This window comes from Episyrphus balteatus, chromosome 3, assembly GCF_945859705.1.
Source record: "Episyrphus balteatus chromosome 3, idEpiBalt1.1, whole genome shotgun sequence".
Taxonomy (NCBI): Eukaryota; Metazoa; Arthropoda; class Insecta; order Diptera; family Syrphidae; genus Episyrphus; species Episyrphus balteatus.
In genome coordinates, this window is record NC_079136.1 from 46,623,012 (window position 1) to 46,649,637 (window position 26,626).

At 29.3% G+C, this 26,626-nt stretch overlaps 1 protein-coding gene across 1 annotated transcript; it reads left to right on the forward strand.

Annotated features, from left to right (window-relative positions):
- The first annotated feature begins 2,553 nt into the window (after positions 1 to 2,553).
- LOC129915321 (facilitated trehalose transporter Tret1) lies at positions 2,554 to 21,243 on the forward strand. Its single transcript, XM_055994808.1, has 6 exons — positions 2,554 to 2,887; positions 7,292 to 7,406; positions 10,360 to 10,497; positions 19,717 to 19,902; positions 19,969 to 20,213; positions 20,275 to 21,243. Exons 1-6 carry the CDS (start codon positions 2,843 to 2,845, stop codon positions 21,046 to 21,048), a joined length of 1,503 nt encoding a protein of 500 aa, XP_055850783.1. The 5' UTR covers positions 2,554 to 2,842; the 3' UTR covers positions 21,049 to 21,243.
- The last annotated feature ends 5,383 nt before the right edge of the window (positions 21,244 to 26,626 follow it).

Below are 26,626 nucleotides of genomic sequence, written 5' to 3' on the forward strand. Positions count from 1 at the left end.
TTTGAAATAAAAAGACATACTCTACTAAAGGTAACATTGGTACTGAAGAATTTATACTTTAAAAATTACTTTAATGTTAAAACTTTGAATATAGATTATATTTTTAAGCAAATCTATTTCTTTTGAGATTATTTGTTTCTAGCACATATATTTTCTAATAAATGTTGGTTTCTCACATTTCAATAATTCTTTCTCATACCCAACAAAAAAGTCTTAACCTAGAAAATAATAAGAAAGTTAAATAATGCACGCAGAAAAATGATCGATTAAAAACAACGTAAAATTCGTGTAAAATTAAAAATTAAAATTACTCGAGTCGAGTCGGTTACCCACTTTCTCGGTTAAATTGTATTGATTTCTCAAATTTTAGCCGAGTTTCTTGATCAATAGAAACAAGTTGATCAAGTAATTTTAAACAATTTAACTTAACCGAGGCGACTAAGTTGATTTTTGCGACAAGAACTACGTACTTTTTAACCAAGACTACGTTATTTTTTAACACTTTTTTTAACCCATCAGAAAAACCTATCGGCAGGTCCATTATTTTTCAGCGTGTGCAACTAGAAATACGACGAAGAAAAAAAAGGATGAAATTTTAACATTTGAGTATTCAATTTTGACCAGCTCATTTAAAATTCATATAAAAAATGATGATTAATAGTCTGTGGTTAATCAAGAAAATATAAGATTAATTCATAAGGTTCTTCCAAAGGAGAAAATGTTACTCATACACCACAGTGACCCACTAGGTACTTACAAACAAGTAGTTGAAAATTTACCTTCGATTTTAAAGACTTTGTATCAATTATGAAGACTTGATAGTCTGAAGTTCTGATTTTTAGCATAATTGATAGTAATTATGATTTAAATATTCGGACTTATGTGTGGAAAGAACATCAACAAATATGCAAAATATGGCAAAATTACAAGTTTTTCAATTATATTGATTTAACATTTTAAAGGAATAACTTTTGATAAAATCATTCATCACAAATTTTAACCCTTCCATATTGGAGCCTTAATTTTTTAATTATTAATTTATTTTTTTTTTTTCAAATATCAATTTCGTTAAAATAGAAAATTAGTATTAGTTTATTGCAAATTGACAAGTCTTCAAGAATTTTAAACTTCAAAAGATGAAGTTGAAAATTCTTATTTTTGAACGAACTGCATGAATATTGACACATATGAAAATGTTGCAATTTTGAATCAAAGATGCTCAAAAGTGCATTACATAAAATAACTTGGTACCAAAATCAAATCAAATTAGGGCTTCGCGAAGTTAAGCCTCAGAAAATAAGGCCCCATTAAAAAATGAAATAAGGCCCCAAAAAAATTTGGGGGAGCTCTTTCATTTTTTGGGACCATGTTTCATTTTTTTTTTGGGGGCATAATTTTACTATGAAATAGGACTCCCGTGAAATAAGACCCTAACACTAATTTTGGGACTTACTTTCATATTATTTTAGAAACAATTTCAGGCCTTGTTTCACTTTTAATCGACTTCCAAAAAAGAGGAGGTTATCAATTCGTCTGTATTTTTTTATTTTCTTTGTTTGTTACCTGATCACTTTGGACTGTGTAAACCAACAAAATTCTGCAAAAAATAAAAAAGAATTTGGACGATTTTAAAAAGCGTGCGGCTTTCAACATTTTCCAAACCTTTTTTTAAGGTGAAAAGCAACATAATTTTGAAAAGCAAAATTTTTTAGAGCAGAATTATGAAAAACAGAATTTAAAATAAACAGAATTTTGAAAAGCAGATTTTTTAAAAAAGAATTGTGACCCCAACCCCATTCAGGTGTAAACTCTCCGTGGCCCGTATTCGTATGAAGATATCTAATATACATACATTTATTAATTGATACAAAATAATATCGATCATGGATCTCTAAACTTGGACTTTGCAGTACACTTCTAATTGCTTCTTTATTTTTGGTTCTTGAAATAATTTACAAGAAAAATGCAAAAACAAGAACATTGTTACTACATGAACATTGACAGAGATGCTGCACACACGTGATTTTGGCATTCATTCAATTTACGTTCAATAAACAAACATAAAAGCTTTTCGATTTATTTTAGTTTGCCGTTTATAAAAATGTACTATATGTATATAGTCTGTGATTTTCAATTGCTCTCATATACACATGCTCATGCCACTCAACATGATCAGAAAAAGAGAGGTACAAATTCTTAATTGGTTTGCATCTTGGCTACAATATGAATACAAATATACTAAAATGCCTAAAAGAAAAACAACAAAACGAAAAGAGTTCTAATTGATGTCAAACTGAGAGTACTAAAGTACGTTTTTTGTTTTCGTTATTTTATTTATTTTTCTTGTATCTATTTGTATCTTTTTTCTTTTATTGAAGAAAATAAAAATAAATAAATAAGAAAAAAAAAGGAAATACCTACAGAATCAAAACAAAGATATAATTAAAAAGATGTAACGCCAAGAACTGACGATTGTCCGAGCTGTGAGCAGAGTAGAGTCCATGCTGAGATTTTCGAAAAGATGCAGTCTTGGTTATAATTTCGAAGAAAACGGACGTAGTTTTGAAAAAAAAAAAATTCTCGAAAAGGATTTTCGGTTATTTTTTTGAGGAACAAGTTTTCCCAAAGGGATTAAAATCCCTAACCCGGATAAACTTATAGTTAGTTGGAAAGCAGAAAGAGTGTCGAAAAAATTTCGAAAATAAAAAAGAAAATACTCAAAATTTAAATATCTTTGTGGATATTTATATTTATTGTGACCTCTAAAAGTGAACTTTTTTTGTTTTTAATTTTTTCTTCGTTATATAATTTATTTATACACAAAAAAATATAAATACAAAATATGGATTCTGATAAAGTTGTTAAAGCAATGGCCCGCTGGTGGCAGGTAAATATTTAGACAACATTCCATCAAAAACGCATTGGATACATTATTACATAAACATTTTAGGTTTTTTTTATATCTTTTCTTTTTTTCTTGTCGAATTTTCATCATTTTTTTCCTGAATTCAAGTTCATGAAACTATTTCTGCTTAGATAAGATATACGGATGTGAAAATGTTGTCGTTTTAATCGCATTGATTTGCGACGTCGATAAATGAGGAATTTTTGGGTGAGTGCGAATGAGATAGGTAGTACAAGAGAAACAAATCAGTTTATTTTTAAATTTTATTATTTGTTTTGTTGAATAATTTACGGATAAATAAATTTTTAGAAAACATTTAATTAATATCTATTTGTGGACCGATTTGTCGGCACTTTTAAATTGCAATTTATCATTGAAATAGGTGAAGGGAAATCATAAAAATTAAAGAGAAATATATTAAACTGTATTTTATGTACACTGTGGCGTATACGTACTTTTTTTTAAATATTGAATTACATGGGGAGAAATTGGAGCTAACAGTTTATAAAACTCATTTAAAACTAGTATTTACCTAATTAAAAAAGTAATTGTCAAGAGCAAAAGCGTGATATATTTTTTTCATTCAATACAAGCTGATAGAAAAGTTGTAATTTTAAACACTTAAATTTGAGTAATTTTTCCAATTGATTTATTTATCAACTTGGTATTGATACTCAATCTGATTTCTTACAACCCTTTTTAAAATCGAATTTGTGCACCATACCAAAGTGGAAACAAACATTTTGTAAAAAAGGATGTTTTGTTTGTTTGAGAGTTGGAAAACAATATGAAGAAGAAATAAAAAAACGAAACAGTGTTTAGTATTCCATTTATTTCAAACTTAAAAGTCTTTTTGTACGTACAATTTTGTGTAACTGTGCAAGATTATGCCAATTGCTTCCGTTCAAGGTAAATGTTATTTCCATTTGCTCCAAGGAATTTTGTTGCCAAATTTTACGTCGAGTTACCATCTGGATTGGACATCTCTTTCGCTATTCCTGCATTTTTCAGTGCAATAGTTGGCTGTTAATAATGTAAGGAACAGTGGTGAAAAATCTATCAATAAGGACATGTTGTTTGGCATTTTGTTCGGTAGCCAAAATTGTTGTCTTTAGAGTTACCTCAAGAGTTTTTCAAAAGTTTTCAAATGAGGGCAGCCACTGGATTCTGGGGTATAGAGCATTATTGCTTCAGAAATTTCAAGAAATATTCGATAGTTGCAGTTGAATGAAAAAAAGAAAGAAAAGAAAAAGAAAACATTATTATCTTACCAATGATTTTTCCATTTTCGATTATTTTGAAAGGATATCATTTCCATTTAAATTACATGGAATTCGCTTTATTTATTTAATAAAAAAAAGTGGCGCAGTTTGTTTTTGCACACTATATAATTTTCACTGTTCACTTCCTCTCTCTCTCTATTAGCGAAAAACTTTGGAGACTTGATTCATTTCCTTATCAAAAAATTTCTGATCTGATTAATAATATTGTAGTTTTCAATATGCATTTTATATTGATTCAATATCGTTCCAATTATCTAATTAAATTAAAACATCTTACCTAACTTATAACTTCATTAATATAAACACGATTTTAAGTCAATCAAAAATCACTATTATTAACCAAGTACAATTAAATTCATTAATAAATTTTGTGATGCAACAAGCTCATGGAGAGCATACAGTTTTAACGACTATATTTTTGTGCGCGTGTACCTACTTAAATTGACAGGAACTAAGGGGACTTACAATAATTTACTGTAGGGTCTGAAAAAATTTGATGAGATTTAATTATTTATAAATTGAATTTTTCACAAAAATTTAATATTTAGCGGTACAAGCTACACATAATTAAAATAAAATATAAAATATTCTTCTCCTCCTTTTGCCAAAGTGTCTGATAGTTTATTTCCATGAATTTCAGTAATGTATTATTTTCTTATCAATTTTGTTTAGATTGCTCACTCAACACCACAAAAAGAAAATAACTCAGGGATAACTTTACTTTTGTTACATTTACATTTATTTATAATATATTTAACTAATACCCAGTTTATTTAACTATATTATGATTAAATATACCAGATATAAGGTTATCCCTGTGTGTACAAGTTATTTTCTTCTAATTGAATAGGAGTTTTTTGATTTAAATGAAACTTGATTTGTTGATATGTTGAGTTTTTTTTCAAATGTTCAAGCTAAATGCAAAGTTTAATTTTAGCCCTAAAGTTTTCTGCATCAGTTCCTTCAACGATTCTCGATCTGTGAGTCCCGGTGCAAATGCCAAGAAAATTCTTTCAATATTTGCATTAATCTCAAAACATAGCAAGTGCTTTATTATTCGTAGTATTAAGATTACGTGTGTAAGCTTTCTGTTTTCTGAAGAGTTATCTCGACAAAAGTTTATCAATAAAAAAAGTTTTTAAGCTTTTAAAGGAAAAAGGCTTGGAGCATATATTTAAAATGTAGCTGTGCACCATAATCAAATTTCATATTAAATATCAAAAGTAAATGTTTATAGCAATTATCATCCTTGAGTTCTTCAAGCTCAAGGTTTTTGCCACAAGAACTAAAAAAGGTTATTGGGGTGTTGAACTCGAATCCAAAGTTTGATTGGCCTCCGTTCTTGAGATATTACCGTTATAAAATGGCAAAAAACGTCATTTTGACTGTTTTTGAGGTTATGTTTTCATAAAATGTAATTCATTACAAGGAAATTTGTGACGGTGATATAAGAACTAGTTTCCTTCTTCCAAAAACTCTTTAAATCTTTCCGATATCTCTTTTATTACCCGAGATACCTTAAGTTAAAATATGTCTTTTGCTCAAAAACAGCACTGTTGAACCAAATTTAACTTTTTTTTTGCCACAAGAACCAAAATATACTTTTCTGAAGGTTGAAGTCGAATCCAAAATCATAAAAATTCTATTAGCCTCTGTTCTTGAAATATTACCGTTACAAAATGCAAAATAAAGGTTTTATTATAACGGTAATATTTCAAGAACTGAGGCTAATAGAATTTTTCTGATTTCGGAGTCCAGCATCTCAAAAAAATTCAGACAAGAGTATTTTTATACTTGTGTCGAAAAAAAAATTGGTTGCTGTTAAACTAGTTAAATTTAGTTTAGTCGTTTAAAAAAAAAAACGTTTAAAAAATAGAAAAGGAAGATAAGCGTTTTCATCAGAACTGGGCTTGAAAAATCGTTATATTTGTAACGTCATACCTATCATCTTAATTTCCATTCTTCTTGTTCAAAGTAATTTTATTTAAAAAGTTTGTTTATAAAATGTAAAATTAAAATTTATTAAGAAATGATCAAATTTAATGGACTAAAAACCAACTATTAAATAGTAATATAATTAGTATTGTCGATTAATTGGTCAATAATTTCAATTTTTAAATCGTTTTTCGATATAAGAAGAACTATTGTTAGTCTTAATGAACCTTGTACCATGAAGAGGAAACATGCATGACCCAATCGAAAATAATGTTACAACATGTGTATGAGTATTTGTAAATTGCGTCAGGGAAACTTTGCTGCATCTAAAAAATAAACACCTAAAATAAAAACTATGTATAAGACTCATCCAACAGCTTGTCGCATTACACTATTTTTTGGCAAATTAACAAATTAAATGCGTTTTCTTATTATAAATAAACCAGCCTCTCATTTTCTTATATACTATTTGCTATACAAAAAAAAAATAAAATAAATATTTATCATTTTATTTATAATGACGATTCCGCTTCAGCAAATTTATTTATTTTTATAAAAAAAAAAAAAAAAAACTGTGCGCTGCGCTACATTACGCCGGTTGTTTTAAAAACATTCGATGTTTAATTATTGACGCCACTATGGTTTTTGGCATTTTAATGCTTTACAAAGCACGTGTGGATATCTATTTAAAAATCCAAAGACAATTTATATGTATTTTTAAATTTATTTTTGTTATATTGTTGTTGTTTTGTAGAGAGAGAAATACGAATTAGAACTAGAGGGCGCGGCACCACATCGAGTATTTTTCAAATCATCATCATCAGGACGAAGAAATGTATGATCTAAATTTTTTGGTTTTGGTTTTAATTTAATTTATTAGCATTTAATGATTTATTTTATTAATAATTTAAATTTGTTTTTCTTTATAAAAAAACAAGAAAAAACCTCTGAATTTGAATCATAATTTACGGGGTAAATTTTATTTTAGCTGAACTACTTGCAGTTTCTGTACATTTTCACATCAATTGATTGTTTCAGAAACAAATAAAATAAATTAAACGCATTTTATATAGCAGGCGCTTGTTTTTGAAGAACATTTGTTTTGCTTATCTGAATTACAATTTTCAGTTTTCTAATAAGTAATTTGTTTTGAATTTTGTTTTTATAGACGGTGAGTCAAGAAGATGCAGACCAAAATGCTAGAAATCCAATGCTCTACGATCCTCTTTCCGATGGAGCTGTTAGGACATCAACAAAAATGCAGTATGTTGCTGCTTTGGTTGGTGAGTATGATAACAAAATTTGTGTATATTCAGGACTTCTGTGTTTCTACTATCAATTAAGTTCTACTACTTTGACTGATTAGTACGAGTTAAATTTTAAATTCTACAAAACTTCTTTAAATATAAATCCTTCTTATATTTCACAAGATAAATCTTTCTTAAATGATCAGTTTTTCACTAAAAATTAATTAAGACAGACTTAACTCGGTGATAATTTCTTACCATGTACAGGATTAATTTATCTTCGAGTTTAAAAAAATTTGGTATGCGACAGTATGGACATAAACCATATTTTTGGGTAGGCAGACAACAAATTAATAATCAAGATTGACCCTTAGATAGCTTTTTACTTCTTTGCCTATTAAAAGAAAATTGATTTTTCGTCCCAGACCTTTCAATGATTAAAAAAACTGATGAATTTTTTCCCGCATGGTAGAAAACCTTTTTACAACTCAAATCTTCCGATAGTGCACCACCAGGTTTAGCTAATAGCATTTCTTAAAATGATTTAATTATATCTGAAAGATGCTATGAGATTGAACCACTTCTTTGGTGAGATTAGCCATAGTAGGCTTAAACTTGTCTGCACCAGCTAAACCTATAAATTTAGCAACCAGATGAGTACCCAAATTTAAATGTGTATTTTACTTTTGAGTTTAAGATCAGTATTGTCTAATTTCCTTGCTTTTTTGTATAGTTTGTTCTCGGAACACAAACAAACTTAAACCACAGCCGAACCACCGCCACACAGTGGTGCCTTTGGTGCTATTTGGGATTAAACATCTTCTGCACCACAAATATTTGACGAAAAGTCATGAATTTTGGTACACTGAATGATATTAGTATGGAGAATTCACAATCAGAAAAAAGACCACATAAAATTAAGCGGATCCAAACTTAAATTAAACGGATTTCTGCATGTTTTTTTGATGAGATGACTTCCGTCTTAAATTAAGGTGACAAATCACATTGATTTCTTGAATGCGCAAATAAGATGATCTCCCACTTAATTTAAGCGGGAGATCATCTTATTTTTATGTGGAAACATTTTAATAAAACAAAAGAACTTGCAGCCACTGGGTCAAGGCGAGTGCCTTACCATCGTGCTATCTCACTGTTGAAAATGAGTATGATAAACTGCAACTAAAGCTAAAGTGTGAGTTTAACTTTAAAATTTTTATGTTTTGTCGGTTTTTTAAGATGAAAATGTACCAAATTTCATTGATTTTTGTTAAGAAAAGACTAAGCCAATGTTTTTTTACGCTAAAAAGCACTGTGTGCCGGGCAGAAAATTGCTCTATATATGGCTGTGGTTTGAAGGTAATTAAAGTAATTTTTGATCTCCAGCAGAAGTAGTTCGGCGCTCTAAAAGTCGATAAAATTAAAGCATCCTAACTTGTTAAGGCTTTTCCAGCAAAAAGAAGTCCGATAACTTCAATGCTAAAAGTGAGCAAAAGAATTTCTCATTGGATCTTCTGGTGGACACCTGAGAAAAAAATTGATTTTTTTTTAAAGCCTATATCACAGCCGAATCACCGCCATCGTTTGGCGGTAAATAATATCAAATATGCTGTGTGCGGCTGTGGTTCTGTATCGTTGTGTGTCAGTGTTTTGGTGGTGGTTCAGCCAGAAAATAATTTTTTGGCACCGCCAAACCACTGCCACACAACGATAACAATTTACTCAAAAATTATATTTTTTGATTTTCCTTTGGCATTATTAATTTCTTGGAAAATTTTCTGACTCCTTAGTCCTTACCTCCACTTTTAGTTTGTGGGGCTTTTAATCACGGTAGTGTTATGATCCAGGGCCAAAGTAAAATTGGATGTGTATTTTCTCATTAGTGTTTATAAGGCCCTCATTGAGAATATGTTTTGCTGCTAGGTATATAGAGGATCGAATTGTTTTGAGCTGTTGTCTATATTTCTAGATCTTGTAGACTTCTTTTCTCAGATAAGATGAGTATTTGCCAATTTCAGGAAATTTTTTTTATGTGTAAATGTTCTAGATGCACTTTCAAAGATTGCAGTCTTTGATGCTTCGAACCAAGCTTTTGTTTTAATAATTTGGCTGATCCCATGTCTTGCCCCATCATGGCTGCATACGATTGGTAAAGTTGATTATGGTACTTCTGTATTACATGACTGACCTAATTTTTTAGAGCGTACTAGTTCCAATTTGGCACAAAGCTCGAACGTAGGTTAAACTTGAACTGAACAGACGTCGTCGTTTATAATCTTCGACTCTTCTGGTTTAGTAACGGGTCATGAGTTTTTAAAGAGTTTTAAAAAAAGAAGTGTTTGTTTTTCTTCATCAAAACCATGATTTTTGGTTCAGCTATTGGTTAAGTCTGCTTAATTAACAGTCAAATTCAACTTTGTACTGTCAGCATTAGTCAAACATTTGGAAAAATCTAATTAAACCCAAGTTTTCAGTACTCAGTGATTCAATCTCTAATAAATAATTTCTATCTTCGTGACCTTTTTCTTAAAATATTAAATCCTAAGCAGGCTTTAGGTCTTCATTGAATCTAAAATCTTCGTCGACGTTTCGAACGTGTCTACGTTCTTCTTCAGAAAATATAGAAAATCTGTTTAAATTTTAAGAGGTTTCTTAAAATTTATTTTGTTGGTTTTGGATGCTTTTTTATTTTTCAATATTCAAAAATTCAAAGTCTTGAAAAAGACGTTTTAAACTTTCGAAATTTCAAATTTTCAAGAATTTGAATTTTTGAATTTTGAAATACATATTATATTTATTAATACATTTCTCGATAAAAGTTCCCGAACCGTGTATTCATGGGTTTACATGAGTCAAACGTAATTTCAAAATATAGAAAATTACCACAAACAAAATTAGTATGATTTTTAACTATTAATTCAATTATATTTTATTTAAAAATTTTATTTAAAAAAAAAAACATAAATTATTAAAAATCTTTTCCTTTCTCCAGTGTGTCTTGGTGCTGTTTCCGCTGGTACGGCCTTGGCATGGACATCACCCGTACTACCACAAATAAGTGTTGATCCAAAAATGAATATAACTTCAAATTCAACGAACAGTGATGAACTTCGACTAACTGTGGATGAACGTAAGTATACTTAAAAAATACTAAAAAAAATAAAGATAAAAATCCATAAAAAATTTATTGTCTAGTTTGACAAACTACAACCTTTTTTTATCGCTCTATCAAATAATTAGTTTTTATTGTGTGCTCTCTAATGTGAAGTACGATTATAAAAATACTACACCGATCTGTTAACTGTTTATGAATTTAATTATACCTTTAGGTGCTTACCCCGGAAATTTATTGTCTTTATACGGTAATAGTTAAGCAATTAAATTGTTGGTGGTGTTTGGAATGTAAGGGCGACAATTTGTATTGTTTTGCGTAGGTCTTAATTATTTTCTCAAATTTTAAATGAAAAAATGTTAATAGTAGACAATTTTGTTCTCATTTAAACATTAGTGCGGCTGAATTAAAATTATAGTTAGTTGATAAAATCCTTGTGATTTTTATAGAAGTGAACTCTAAAAAATTACCTATATTTTTTAAAAAACAAAAAAAAATTATTTTTTCTTGAATAATGGATAGACGTAACTGTATGTAATTGGACGTTCAGTTCAGTTACTTCAACTAGTGATGGGATTGAATAAAAACTATCAAACTATCGATAGTTGTAAAATATTCATTAATTCGATAGTTTTAAATCATTCATTCATTCATTTAGTTACTATTTTCATACGAATAGTTTTTTCATTCGATAATTCTTATACGATAGTTTTTTCATTAGAATAGTTTTTTTTATTCGATAGTTTATTCATTAGTTTTTATTCGATATTTTTGTTCGATATTTTTTATTCGAATGAATAAATGAATGAATAATTATTCTATAGTTCAAATCATTCAGTTACTAACTATCGATAGTTCTCATCACTAACTTAAACAGATTTGAAAGTGGGTGGACTACCTACAATAATTTAAAAAAACTGCATGTTTATATAAAGCTTGTTTGCAATTTTCTAAATCTATAATTTTTTGATAAGAATTAATAAGCATTCAAGTAAAAATTGGCATTCAAGTGTGGGAATTACTTCACCAATCAAGATAATTGCATTACGCTGGCTTTTTGATATAAGAGCAAAACTTCATATCCTGAACCATTTGAGTTCTGAAATACATGCGCTCATTGCTTTTATAAAGATTTATTTGCAGTTTAAGCGAAATAGAAGTTTTGGGAAGTTTTTTGCTCAACAGAAAGCATGTCAGCTTTCTAGAATTTTTGACTTTTGTACAAAAAAATTGTTTACTTAAAAAAAGTCTGAAGGACACAAAAGTCCGACTTGGTCGCACAAATATGCTGCTATGGTAAAAGTATAGCTTTGAAAAAAATCATAAGAATAACACTGGTCAAGAAGGTTTTTGAAATAGAAACCAAGTTATACTTTTCGAATCCGAAGTCAGAAAAGTTCTATCAAATCACGTTTTTGAGACATTCTCGTTAGAAATTAAAAAAAGACGATTTTTAACAGTTTTTGAGGTTATTTCTTAATGATTATTTGTTTAAGTTAAAAATATAATTTTGTAAAAATGTTTTCTTTCTAAATCTATTTGTAAATCTTTTCAATATCCCTTTTTCTTCTTCGAGAAATCTTAAGTTGAAATCAAATCGTGTTTGGTATATAACATATTTATTTGCGTATTATGGCAAATCTCAATTTGTTTTTGAAAATCATTATTAACGGTACCTGCCATAGAACCGTTTTTTTTTCAAATCCGATTATATCCAAAACTGCTTATTCGATTTCAACAAAACTTTTTGTAAAGAAGCATTTATATAATTTAAATATAAGCCAAAAATAAAATTAAAAAAAAAAAATAATTTTTGGATTTTTAAAAAAATTTTGAAAATTTTTTTTTGAAAAATCGTCGTGCATTTTATTTCTTATTCGGAATCTTACAAAACCTTTACATAACTCGCAAATTTGAAGATAGATAGATGCAAACAGACAGAATAACGAAACTCACTCTATCATCGTATTGTCAGGTTATTCTTCTTACATTCTTCTAACATTCTTATAACAATATCTTTAAAGTTATAATATTTTAAATTGTTGTGAATTAGGGTGAAAAATATAATTTTTCGAGAGCGTTTGAATAGCTACATCGGACCCTGTGGTTGTCTAACGTCTTATAGACAATAAATTACACATTTTTCAACACAAACACTTTTTTTTTTTTTTGTATAAAAATGATCGTTTCCATTTCCCTAAAACCAATAACAAAACTGCTGGCACTTATGAACGTTACGTTTGGTATACTACCTAAACAAAACTGTCCCAATTAATTGAAAGGACAGTTTCCCTTCTAAAGCTTTTCTTTTAACTTTTTTAATATCAATAATTTTCAAAATACGTGTTTAACACGATAAAAATGCAGTTAACAGCCTTTAAGCTATTAAAAGCCAGTATTTTTTTTAGATCAAAGATAACCTGACAAAAAAAAAACTTGATTATTGTCTGTACCATATCAGTTTTTTTCTATTAAACACTAGATGGCTAGATGTTATGGAAAGTTACTGTGTAGTATGGTACCCTTTTCCATTTCCACTTTAAATAAAAAACATTAACTGGATTGAATTTTGATTGATCGCTTAACAAATATTTATTAATAGGTTTCGCATTCCTGCTCTATATAAAAGAGAAATTTTTGAAAGGAAAATTTTCCATAAAGTCAAACCTATTCAAATGCCACTATCAACACTCTAAGGATAGTAAAAACAGCTAAGAATAAATTTATACATACCTACCAACTCATAAGGAACACTAAATCAACTCGTTGCTGTTTGTAAATAGAGGTGCAGCTTTAGATACGCTCTATAAGGAAGCACTTACCTCTAATTTACATAATGCTTGGGGTATTCCTTGCAAAAAATCTTATCCTAGTGCGAAAAACTGCTGAAGTGATAAATTATCCTTTGTAATTGCAAGGCAAACAAAAACTGTTTTCCTCCTTTCTCTGTATACAACACACATGTGTACAAGAATGCCAGCTCACAGGACCTGCATACATTGCATTTGTTTACGTAGAATTTATTTGCGTTTCGGTCGTAAGGATTATGACTTTATGAAGGTGAAGTAATACCGAGCACGTGTGTCCTGGATAAATTCTTAAATTTCTTCAGTTTTTTTTTCTTGAAAATTATTTAAAGTAACCTTCATAACAACATTGACCTAGAATAGGATGTATAAAGTTCATAATTAACTCTTTAAAGGTGGTTTTTATTTGATTAATATTCCGCTTTTTTAAGTGGTTACTAAGAATTTGTCGTAAGCTTAGAAAATCAATAAATTGCTCTTGTCATTTAAATTTAAACTTTTCTAAATACCCTCTGATGCAACCGGAAATCAGTTAACGTCTTCATCAGTTTAACTGCGCTAACATCTGTTGTCAATCAACAGATGTGTCCCTTCATTGATCAAAACAAACGTCATTAGAGGCATTTATCTTGTTTCAAAACGGAACCGTTTAAACAAAATATCAACAATTAAAGTTAAAAACAAAAACCCCTAACTATTCTTGATTTATGATTGATGAAGATTTTTTTTTTAATTGATTCATTTGAAAATGATGATAATTATAATATTTTTCATTTTGCTGATTGACAAACTTTATTTAATGTAATACCAAGACAAATAATTCATTTGATTGCTTGACAAATAATCACATCTTTTTTGCAAAGCTTGTGTCATGCCGTCGTTTGTCATTTTATTACAGCTAGCAGCACTTCATAAATCAAACACTATAAAGCACCAGGAGGAGGAATTATTATTATTTTATGGATCTAATAAAAATGTCAAGTGCTAAGTTTTATAGTTTAATGATTAACATTTAAATGCATTCAAGTGTCTAGACTTAAGATATCATGCATATAAATGATAAATAATATCAACAGCAATAAAGCTTTGATTGCATTATGCACTTCAAGTTCAAATTGATTTTTTTTTTTTTATTTTTATTACTAAACTACCAGGTGTAGTTGAGATAGGAAGAAAAAAGTAGCTGATGGTGAACTTAGGGTGAAAAAGAAATGTAAATATAATTTTGTAAGGAAATCGATCACGAACAAAGCGAAAAATCCCGAAATTGATAAGAAGTACAAATTTTTAGGTACTTAAAATAATATAAAGTTTTATAATTTTTAATACAAAAAAAACCGACATAGGCTTAGTTTTTTTGGGTTAATGGTCGAGTACTTTACAATCAGATCAACTTAATTTTAAAAATTTTCGTTTAATAAATTTAAGATGATACAAAAATTAATATTTTCAAGTAGGTGTAATAGATTTTATGTTGGGTTATTTCCTCTTACAAAACTTTCTAGAGACAAGCAAACGGTTCTGTTTCTTAATCAATTCTATAAAATATTTTCCCTGCAAGTCCTTCCCCTATAAAATCCACTATAAACCACAAGCTCCATTAACTATTCGCAACAATTAGTAATGAACGATTTGAGCTGATTTAATAGCGGACAAAGCTTATAATAAACACACTTTTGAAAATATTACTAGTTTTTGTTAGAGCACATAAGCTTTTTCCTTCGCCAAACCAATTAACAATTTTGATTAATTTTGATCTTCCGGCTCATTTAACAAAATTTAAGGAAATACAAGCACACTTTTCAACATTTAATAACAATCCGTTTTATTTGTATCAACTCAAAAATCATTTGAATTAAAAATCCGAAAATTATAATATGTTTATCATCCGCATTCGTTTGGCAATAAGAATTTTTCAGAATATTCGGAAGATCTTTAACAAAAATTTTTCTGGAACCTAAGAAGAGTTTTAAAAAATTTCTTTTGAGCAAAAGTCTCCATCCTTTACATCATATTGTTTCAGTTCAAGTAAATATGACAACAACAATTGTTGTAGCGGTCCATGAATCCCATAACCTTGAAGTTATTATAAACAATATGCAAATTAACTCTACTAAAGTATTTTACAAAGCCAGGGTAAATCACATGAACTCGTCTCCGATTTTCCATAGCACAGATGCAGAAATTTATGAATACTAAATTAGTCTAAACCATTTTTTTTTTTTTAAACTAGATTTATTGGCAAAGCAGAAAGTGATACTGTCGAAAAATGACTTGCACTTTGTTCACAAATGTGTGCAGTTTTCAAACCTACAAAAAATTTCAACTACACTACAAAAAAATTTTAGTATGTCAGAGAATATTCAATTTAAAAATTTCATTATTCATTATTTTTAAAAATTTGAAATTCGGGCAGGGTTAACAAATGCGATTTTGGAAAAAGGTTGAAAATCTATTAACTGTAAAAAAAAGTGATCTTGATTAGATTGACTAAGTTGTAATTTTTTAAACACACGTTCTTTTAATTCAATTACACTGTATAGCAAAAACTTATAAATTTAAAAATAATTTTGTAAATTTTCGCTTAATGAACATATATTAAATCTGAATGTTTCTTATTAATTAAAAACACCCCCAAAATCAGAATTAGTGGCTAAAAACGTTTTTTTGCACCTACATTATAATGCAAAAATTCTTGTTTTGTCAAATCAATTTAAGTTTTTTAAAAGAAGACATTCATACCTTACTCATATAACTTAGAATTCATAAACTCAAGAATTTTAAAGTTTTTTCGACTTTTTACTATTTACGGTAAGTTAAATTAAAAATTTGACAGATACGTGTCAAGTTATTTTATTTTTTCTATCTTATCAAATAAAATTTATTTAAAAAATTTTCCATTCTGATTTTTGGTAAATTATTTCTCAAATATCGAATTTGAGTGTAATGTCTCTAAAAAGACTATATCTCGAGTTGTAGATTTTCTACATTTTTTATTTGTATGTGTGGCTTACATATATTTATAATATCTATCGATTCCAATTTCAATTTTATTTCTATCACGTTTTGTTTAGAAAATAGATTTTTGCCCTTTTTCTAAATGCACCTTTGTTTACCCTACTAAAACTTCAAATTTTAAAAAATCCTGAAAATTAAAATTTTTAAATTAAATTTCCTATGACATTATATTTTTTTTATAACTCTTTGGCTTGCCATATAAGCAGGGTCGCGTATTCAAAAATTTGCAAAAATGAACTTTAAGGCCTGGCAACCCTATGCCTTGACAGGATATCGCTAGGCAACCCATGTGCAATTTATTTCCTTAGACACTAGCTTTCAGAAAATATAACTCTCAACTGGTATTATGATTAGGGTAGATCGTCCTATAGCTACGGTGACCATCCGTTCCGGCTTACCCGGGACTGTCCCGTATTTCTATAGCTCGACCCGTGTTTTTATTTAAGAAACCCGGAACGTATAAGTGTCCTGTATTTTGAAATTTGTCCCGTGATTGTCTCGTATTTGAAAATTCTTTGATTTTTTTATTCAAAATTTTAATTAGATACTTTGTAAGGAACACATGAAAACAGTGGTTGGAAAATAAAAGTTTTTCTAAATTTCCGGATAAGATTTAAGATTTTTCCTCAATTGTGTATTTAGTTTCTTTACCCCACACAGAGAAAAATATGACCCGCTAAAAACTAACAGATTGCCATATTGTTTAACCGTCCATACATTTCATAAGGAAATCTTATTAAAATCAACGATTAATAAGGTTTTTTTAAGGAGATTTCTTATTATTTTTATAGAGAAAATCTTATTAAAATTTGACTGAAAAGTTGATTTTTTTTTTGCAACTTAGCACTAGAACAAAAATCGCGATCAATATTTTCATGGCAGGTTGGTTCAGATGGTAAGGTGGGCGACTAATGATTTGAAGTCTCCGGTTCGATTCCCAGCCTGGTCATCGTTTTTTTATTTTTTTGCAGATTTTAAAACAATAAGGAAAACCCGATTGTTTTAATAAGGTTTCCTTCTTGGATGAAAACCATAGAGAAATCTTATTGTTTTTGTTCTATTTTATGTGGTCTATTTTTCTCTGTGCAGGAAAAGTTTTTTTTTTAAATATTTTTTAGAAGTTATTAACAGTATTAGACCAGTGCCGATGCCTTCAAAAAAATTAAAAAGTACAAAAAATCATAGTAGGATGAAACCCATTGGAAAAGGAGGGGAATATGATAAGAATGAAATTAAAAATAAATTACGGGCGAGACGAGTTCGGGAAGTGGGTGGGTTGAGTTTTTAATGGTAAAAAATGGTATATCTCGATTTCCGGCAAAACTACAAATCCCATAGAAAAAAGTTGTATAGCAAAGTTGTAGGTAATAAAAAGATCTACAACTTTTGTATCAACAATTTTTTCACATAACCTCAAAATTTATGTGAAAAATTCAAAAAACCGAGTTTTTGGTTTTTTATTTTTATCTTTTTTCAAAAACAAAAATTTTTCGACGAAATTTGGTGAAAACTTACCTTATTATGTCCCAAATACACTGTAATTTATTTGATTTAAAATATTAATTTGTTCACCTTATTTTGACTTAATACCAAAAAAACACCCTAATTTTCAATCGAAAATTCACGTGTCAAAATATCAGCTTTTTTCAAAAAGTCGGTGAGCATTTCGTTCGTTAAAATGCCTATTTTCTGATGGTGTAAAAAAAATTTTACATTAGTATACCATAGAACATTTTCTAGTAAAATTCAAAAAATGAAAAAGCTTGAATTCAAAAAAAAAAATTGTATCATTGCTTACAATTTTGGCCTTTTTATTTCAATTTACACTTTAATTACTCAAAAAACGTAAGATTAATCAATATTACATGAAATCTAACGTTTTTTGAGTAATTAAAGTGTAAATTGGAATAAAAAGGCCAAAATTGTAAGCAATGATACAATTTTTTTTTGAATTCAAGCTTTTTCATTTTTTGAATTTTACTAGAAAATGTTCTATAGTATACTAATGTAAAATTTTTTTTACACCATCAGAAAATAGGCATTTTAACGAACGAAATGCTCACCGACTTTTTGAAAAAAGCTGATATTTTGACACGTGAATTTTCGATTGAAAATTAGGGTGTTTTTTTGGTATTAAGTCAAAATAAGGTGAACAAATTAATATTTTAAATCAAATAAATTACAGTGTATTTGGGACATAATAAGGTAAGTTTTCACCAAATTTCGTCGAAAAATTTTTGTTTTTGAAAAAGATAAAAATAAAAAACCAAAAACTCAGTTTTTTGAATTTTTCACATAAATTTTGAGGTTATGTGAAAAAATTGTTGATACAAAAGTTGTAGATCTTTTTATTACCTACAACTTTGCCATACAACTTTTTTCTATAGGATTTGTAGTTTTGCCGGAAATCGAGATACCTACACAGAGAAAAATAGACCACATAAAATAGAACAAAAACAATAAGATTTCTCTATGGTTTTCATCCAAGAAGGAAACCTTATTAAAACAATCGGGTTTTCCTTATTGTTTTAAAATCTGCAAAAATATAAAAAAAACGATGACCAGGCTGGGAATCGAACTGGAGACTTCAAATCATTAGTCGCACACCTTACCGCCTGAACCAACCTGCCATGAAAACTTTGATCGCGATTTTTGTTCTAGTGCTAACTTGCAAAAAAAATCAACTTTTCAGTCAAATTTTAATAAGATTTTCTCTATAAAAATAATAAGAAATCTCCTTAAAAAAACCTTATTAATCGTTGATTTTAATAAGATTTTCTTATGAAATGTATGGACGGTAAAACAATATGGCAATCTGTTAGTTTTTAGCGGGTCATATTTTTCTCTGTGTATACCATTTTTTACCATTAAAAACTCAACCCACCCACTTCCCGAACTCGGCTCGCCCGTAATTTATTTTTCCTTTAATTTTCATCATATTCACCTCCTTTTCCAATGGGTTTCATTCTACTATGATTTTTTTTTGGTTTCAAAAATTATCGACCCTGGTCTATATACCTATTATAAAACGGTTTTCTTCATATCTGACTTCCTTGTAAGCGATTTAAATAATTTCAACGAAAATGTTCCATTAAAATCGTTTAAGAAATTTAAGGAATGATTACGAAAAGTCATTTTAAAAATCAATTTTTTTTTTAGTCTATATTTTCAAAACGATCCAACGAATTTTAATCTGTCCCAGGTTTTGCTCCTAGAAATATGGTCACCGTACCTATAGCGGATTCTTAGACATCTAGGGAAATGGGGCGTGTGATTGGAAATTGTAATGACTTTGGATTTCGTTTATGAATTTTTTTTAATACTTTTTTTTTTGTACCTATACAAAATGACAAGCTTTACTTTGAAATTCAATAAAGTTCAATTAAAATTGAAATTTGTTCTCTTTTTTCAGAAACCTGGGTGAGTTCGTTGCTTGCTATTGGCGCCTTCCTCGCAGCTCTTCCAACAGGTTACATAGCAGATGCTATCGGTCGTCGATACACAGCTCTTCTGATGGATGTTCCATTTATTGTTGCATGGGTGATGACAATTTTCGCTAAATCTGCTGGAATGTTGTGCCTAGCTCGGTTCCTAATTGGTTGGAATTTTTGTTTTGTTTTAATAAATAGGCCATCAATAAAAGTTATCATTTGAATTATTTCAGGAATTTCCACAGGAAGTTTCTGCGTTGTTGCTCCCATGTACATTTCTGAAATTGCTGAAACTTCAATTCGTGGCTCTTTGGGAACCTTGTTCCAACTTACTCTCAGTTGTGGAATTCTAATGGTCTATCTAATTGGTGCAGCTGTTTCTTGGAAAGCTTTGAGCGTGTTTTGTTTGTTAATTCCTGTTGGACTTTTCATTGGAATGATCTTTTTACCAGAAACTCCAGTTTATCTTTTAAAGAAGGTAAGAAACTGCAAAAAATCGTTCAAGATTTTAAAAATTAACCCAAATTATATTTTTTCAGGGTCGTCGTGGTGATGCAGCTTTATCTCTGAAATGGCTCTGGGGTCGTTACTGTGACTCTCGATCAGCCATTCAGATCATTCAAACTGATCTCGACTCTGCTGGTGGCGATGCCTCATTCATGGATGTTTTTAGAAACAGAGCTGCTAAAAATGCTCTCATCATTTCGATGTTACTGATGTTCTTCCAACAGTTTTCCGGTGTCAATGCTGTCATCTTCTACACAGTCCCTATCTTCAAATCTGCCGGAAGTACTCTCAATCCATCAGCTTGTAGTATAATTGTTGGAATCGTTCAAGTCAGCATGACCCTCGCATCGTCCTTCCTAATTGAACGAGCTGGTCGTAAAATTTTGCTAATCTTCAGCAGTATCTGTCAGTTAATTTGTTTGACAGTTCTCGGCATCTATTTCGACATGAAGGACAGCGGCAAAGACGTCAGTGAAATTGGATGGTTGCCATTGTTATCGGTTGTGCTTTTCATGGTAACTTTTTCGTTGGGTTATGGTCCAATTCCGTGGCTAATGATGGGTGAATTGTTCCCGCCAGATGTCAAAGCTACTGCAGTTGCGTTGACAGTTATGTCAAATTGGTTCTCAGTATTCTTGGTAACAAAATGTTTCGGAACAATGGTGGAATCCTTGGGATCGGATGTCACTTTTTGGTTCTTTGCATTTTGTATGTTTTCAGCTACATTGTATGTCTTCTTTATGGTATTCGAGACAAAAGGAAAGAGTTCGGCTCAAATTCAAATGTTACTTGGTGGAGATAAATAAAAAGGGAACATTTAAAATAAGTTTGAGAGAAATTTTACTTGAAAAGTTTGATGAAAACAAAATAAATAAAAAAAACAAGAGATTATAAAATTAAAAATGTGTCATGTCAGTAGGAATCCTATATTGTATTGTTGTAATTTATTGTAATTTTAAATAAATTAAATAAAACTATAAATATATTTTAACAAAAAACAACTATTGTGTGCACATTCATGAAATGCAGATATTTCATAGACTGATGATAAAACATGAATTAAAAAAAAATTATTATATTTATTTTTTAAATAAATTTATTTTAAATTAAAAAAATAAAAAAAGATTTGCAAATTTATTTGAAATTTGCTTTGTTTTATTTTTTATTTTATCGATTTTTGTTTAGAAATTAAAATAAAGATAACATGCTTATTCTATTATATTGATATGATTTATTTTAAATAAATCTCAATTAAATGTACATTTAATTAATATTAAGTTAAAACTATATACATAAATATATATATACATATTTGTTAGGTAACATTATACTGTATCATATTGTACAATATTATAGAGAATTTTATTTTGTTAATAAAATTATTATATTTAATAATAAAATTGATTTCGATTTTCTTACTTCGATTTTAAAACTTTAATGGTGGTCCTAGCTAAGGGTATTCATTTAGAAAGGATGGTAATACAAAAACGAAACAAAAAATAAAACGGTCAGTGTAGGATTTTTTACACTGAAAAGATTTTAGTAAACAGATTAAATTAAATAAGTATTCTTCACAGTTTCTTGAACATTTTATCTTGACCCGAGTGTATCAAATTTCATGACTTTTCACCAAGAAATGGGTTTGCAAATGATTTTGAATATTTTTGAACATTTGCATTTTTGCGCGGATAACACTAATTTACAATTGCTATGTTGCCGAGCAAAAATATACTTTTCAAAGTGTTTTTAGAGTGCTGAACTCAAATCCGAAGTCAGAAAAACCTTTCAGCTCCCATTTTTGAAATATTACCGTTAGAAAATGTAAAAAAAACGTTTTTTTGAGTACTTCGGACATTATTCTTTTATATAAGGTAAATTGTTTAAACTATAAGAACTGTTTCCATCTTTCAATGCTTGTTTAAATCTTTCCAATATCTTTTTTATTGTGTATTTCAACTTCGGATTCGAGTTCAGCACACCGAAAACCTTCAGAAAAGTATATTTTTGTTTCGACAAAAAAAAAAAAAATATTAATTTTGTTAACCATTGTAATTATTATCTTGTTGTGTTTTTTGTGTTTAACCTCCCATTTTGAATAGAGAATTTAAATTATTTAATGGAAAGTGAACAAATTGAGCCTTAAGATTAAATGCCAATATTCCATTTCGAGAAACTTTTGATTGCATCCGTTAATTTTAGCAATAGTAGTTCAGTTTGACTCATCGGTATAATAAATGTCTTTTCATTAGAATTTAATGAAGAAGTCAAAGTTTTCCGAAGTAAAACATTCGCATAAGATGTAACGCGTTATATGAACTTTTTGGGTTTTCGTTACTGTTCCACTTGTCTTCTTCTTTACAAAAATGATTTACTCGTTCTGGGCGCAATAGGGCTTAAGAAATTTGATACCACTTTTTTAAGAATTTCATAATAAGTTTTAGGATGAAAATGTGGTGATTGAAATCAGTTAGCAATGTTTGAAATGGATCCCAAAAATAACAGAACCCGAATGTAAGCAAATGGAAAATCTTTAAAAACCATTAAAATTCAGAAGATAAGGTTATTTTCGTTCATGTTAGAAGAACAAAACTGTTGGTAAGTAAAGTATATATTCAATATATGAAGTTTCAAGAAAATCGGAAAATAGTTAGTTCAGTGATCTTTTATTGTATATTCTTTTGATTAAGAGAAAAATGCAAATGTTTTTGGTATCAAGTGAAAGGTATAAAAGGTTAACATTTTTTCGAAAAAATGTTTTAACTTATATATTTTTTTTTTTAAATTTTAAATTGCCCCTTCAGACTTACTTACTTAGGGTGAACTGCATCTTAAAACAGGACTACAACAAATTGTTAATTCAGCTATCAACTAAAAAGCTTTTCCAGCTTTATCGACCATTGTAGTCCATGCACTCCATATAATTCAGCCATCTCAGTCACAGCAACTTTACAGAAGAAATAAAATAATATGCTTAGTTTTAAGCTCAAACTATTGTCAAAGTTACCTTTAAAGTTTAAACCATTATTATATAGTACGTGCACAAACACTTATACAAGTTGTAAATAATGTATTTTTTTTAAGTTCAACCACCTCAACAGAATTACATAAACATCAAAGTAAAATAAATGCCGATAGTAGGTAGTAAGCTAGGTCTTGCATTATTCATAAGGTTTCGTGGCACCACTTCAATTATTTTAATCACTGAACACGTTCTTTCAACACTGATTGTGTTTCCTCGAAGTGTGCTCAAAATCAAAAGCAAGAGCACAACTTGTTTGTTTCAAAGTTAGGCTCATGATACAACATACACCTTCAATGGGAAACCGACGAAGTTACGAATACCAGAGTTACGGGCGACAGAGTTACGAGCGTCAAAGTTACGCGAAACCGAAGTTACGAAAAACTAGAGTTACGAATTCTAAAGTTATGTTAAGCTATTACATGTGATTTTTGGGTTGGCAACAATTGCGAGGAACGCTATGGAATTATGGAAATACAAACAAGAGATTAACATTTTTCTCATTGGTCAGAACTAAATGAGTTAAGCGAAAATGGGTGTTATTTAATCTTGTAAAATTTTGATTGGATAGGTATAGATATACATATATGGTTTTGTTTTTGTAAAAGATCGCAAAAACGTTGAAATAGAAAAAAAAAACATGAGTATACTTATGTAAGTTTGGGGGACATAATTGAAATTAACTTCTTATTTGTCCAACTAATATTGGACTTACGTATTTTTTTTTTCTATTAATTAATATAATTTTTCATAGCGTACTTTGTAATACCCACTTTGTATATCTATACCTACCTATCCAATCAAAATTTTACAATATTAAATAACACCCATTTTCGCTTAACTCATTTAGTTCTGACCAATGAGAAAAATGGTAATCTCTTGTTTGTATTTCCATAATTCCATATCGTTCCTCGCAATTGTTGCCAACCCAAAAATCACATGTCATAGCTTAACATAACTTTAGAATTCGTAACTCTAGTTTTTCGTAGTCAGTTTCGCGTAACTTTGACGGCCGTAACTCTGTCGCGCGTAACTCTGTTATTCGTAACTCCGTTACCATTTCACCTTCAATATCATCGACCGATCTTATCAAGCTGTATAACAAAATTCTACTGCAGTTGAAGAACATACGGTAATCATTGGCCTTTTATATACTAAATGATAGCATCTGTAAACCATCAAGGACAAAATATCACTGTTGATAGAAACAACTTTGAGGTACTTAGTCAAGGACATATCTCGAAATAAATATTAACACCACGAATGAAGAATTAGACAAGTAATCGAAAAATTCGAATCTAGATTGGCTGCATTATTTATTCTCCATTCATGAAACTATACAAAGATCAGCCCCCAGAAATTCTTGATTCCATCTCTCCAACAGTTTTCCGAAATCATGAGAACAACTAACTACGCCAGGCTCATAGGTAGGCTTCAAAAAAATGAAACTTTGCGTGTCCAAAGTACGCTCACTTGCGGATTACTTTGAGAAGCTACGGAAATAATATGTTAGAAGATCCCGATTCCTAATTTTTCAGTAATGCAAAAAGGGAGTAAGAGCCTTTGCTGTCATTAAAGGTAGCTTAACTCGAAAAAGTGGTATTTAAAATTTTTTTCGGTAGTTATAATATTGGACAATATTTTACTAATCAAAAATACCTATCGTTAACTTGATTATACAAAAATTTCCTTGACCTAAATAAAATTGTATAACAACCATCTTCAAAGAAACCAATTTATCTCAAATTTATATAAAATCTGTTACTCGCTTTCTGAGAGAATTATTGATTTTATTTCTTACATGATTCTTGTCATTCAATATCTCCAACACTTGAACTAACCAATTGATAGTTCAATAATCAGTAGGTAATTCTTATCAGATCCAAAACAATACAAAAAAATAATAATAATACTCGCACCATATGTGGTGATAAAGCTATGTATTATTTATTCTGTTATAATTTTAAATTAAATAAAAATCAAATAAATTAAAAATTAAAAGCAAAATCAGGAAAAAAAAAAAACATCTTGATAAGAACACACATCTAAATCAAGGGGCGTCAATCGGACGGTCAAATAATTTTTATATTGGGGACTATCCCCGCAAGCTTATCTCTTATCACCTCAAGTTTTTTTTTTTTTTACTTTTTTTTAACAACCGTCATCGTGTATATAGGTGCACTCGAGAGTACTCTAGATTTATTGCGACGTTAGAAATATTTTTTCTAATTTTGCGACGTTTTTGAAAATGGGCAGAGCCAGCTTGTAAGTTATCACATCCTAAAGCACATTACTTTTATTGCCTCTCTCCTAATCTTAACTCATGAATATAAATCTGAAAATTAATTACTCTCATAAGAGGGCATCTCTGATGAATTTTCCCTTTTTTTCAAACGCCTTTTCAGCAAAAGTTGACAAATATGATGAAAAGCTCCATATTGGATGGCTTGAAAGACTGATGAGCTAACATTTATTTTATTAGAATTCCGGCTAAAATCGGAAATGAACTTGGTAATGACTTTCGATGTGTGCGAATAAATTATGGGTTTCACGGGCCAAGTGTTTTTTGCTAAAAGTGCAACGTGATCGGACTTTTTTATTACCAAAGATTAGTTTTGTTTTGCTTCAATTTGTTTATATTTTCCGCGAATTTCTGGGATTAAAATGCAATATACAAGCTCACGGGGATCACTGATAAAAATTGTAAATAAAGCAATTGACCTTTTTTGTTTATTTGATTTAATTTTTTTTGTTTTTTTTTTTTAGCTTTGATTTACGAGCTGATTTGTTTTAATTTGATGAATGATTTTTTTTTTTCTTTTTTGATGAGCACGTTCCGTTCAACAACGTTCATCATGTTCAACAAAAATCACTGTTGAAAACTTTCCATGTGCTTCAATTTCTCATAATGAGCTGCAGAGTGTATATAGATATTCTTATTGAACATATGAAGTGTTCTGCTATAATTGATAACCGAAAAATAACATTATTTAAGATTGATAACTTGTGACAAGGTGTCCCTATCGAATTCTTATGCAATGTCAATAGGACAGATAAAATACACTCTTATAGCTCTTGAATTGGTTCGATTAGAACAAGAAAAATTGAAGGTCAGGTTTAACTTGAATCGCATGTTGTGTTTGCGATGTTCTCGATTTCTGATGTGAATTATCTTCAAGTGTTTGTGTGATATTGTCATAACATTTTGGCGCCTTGAGTTGTTTAATGCTATACGAGTGTATGTTACGTTTTGTTTGTTCAATTTTTCATGTTTCGTATCAAAATTTCGAAAAAATAAAATCAAAGAAGCAAATACTACAGAAGGCCTTTAGCGTGAGCTGGAAGAAATGTTTTCCACGGCTGCG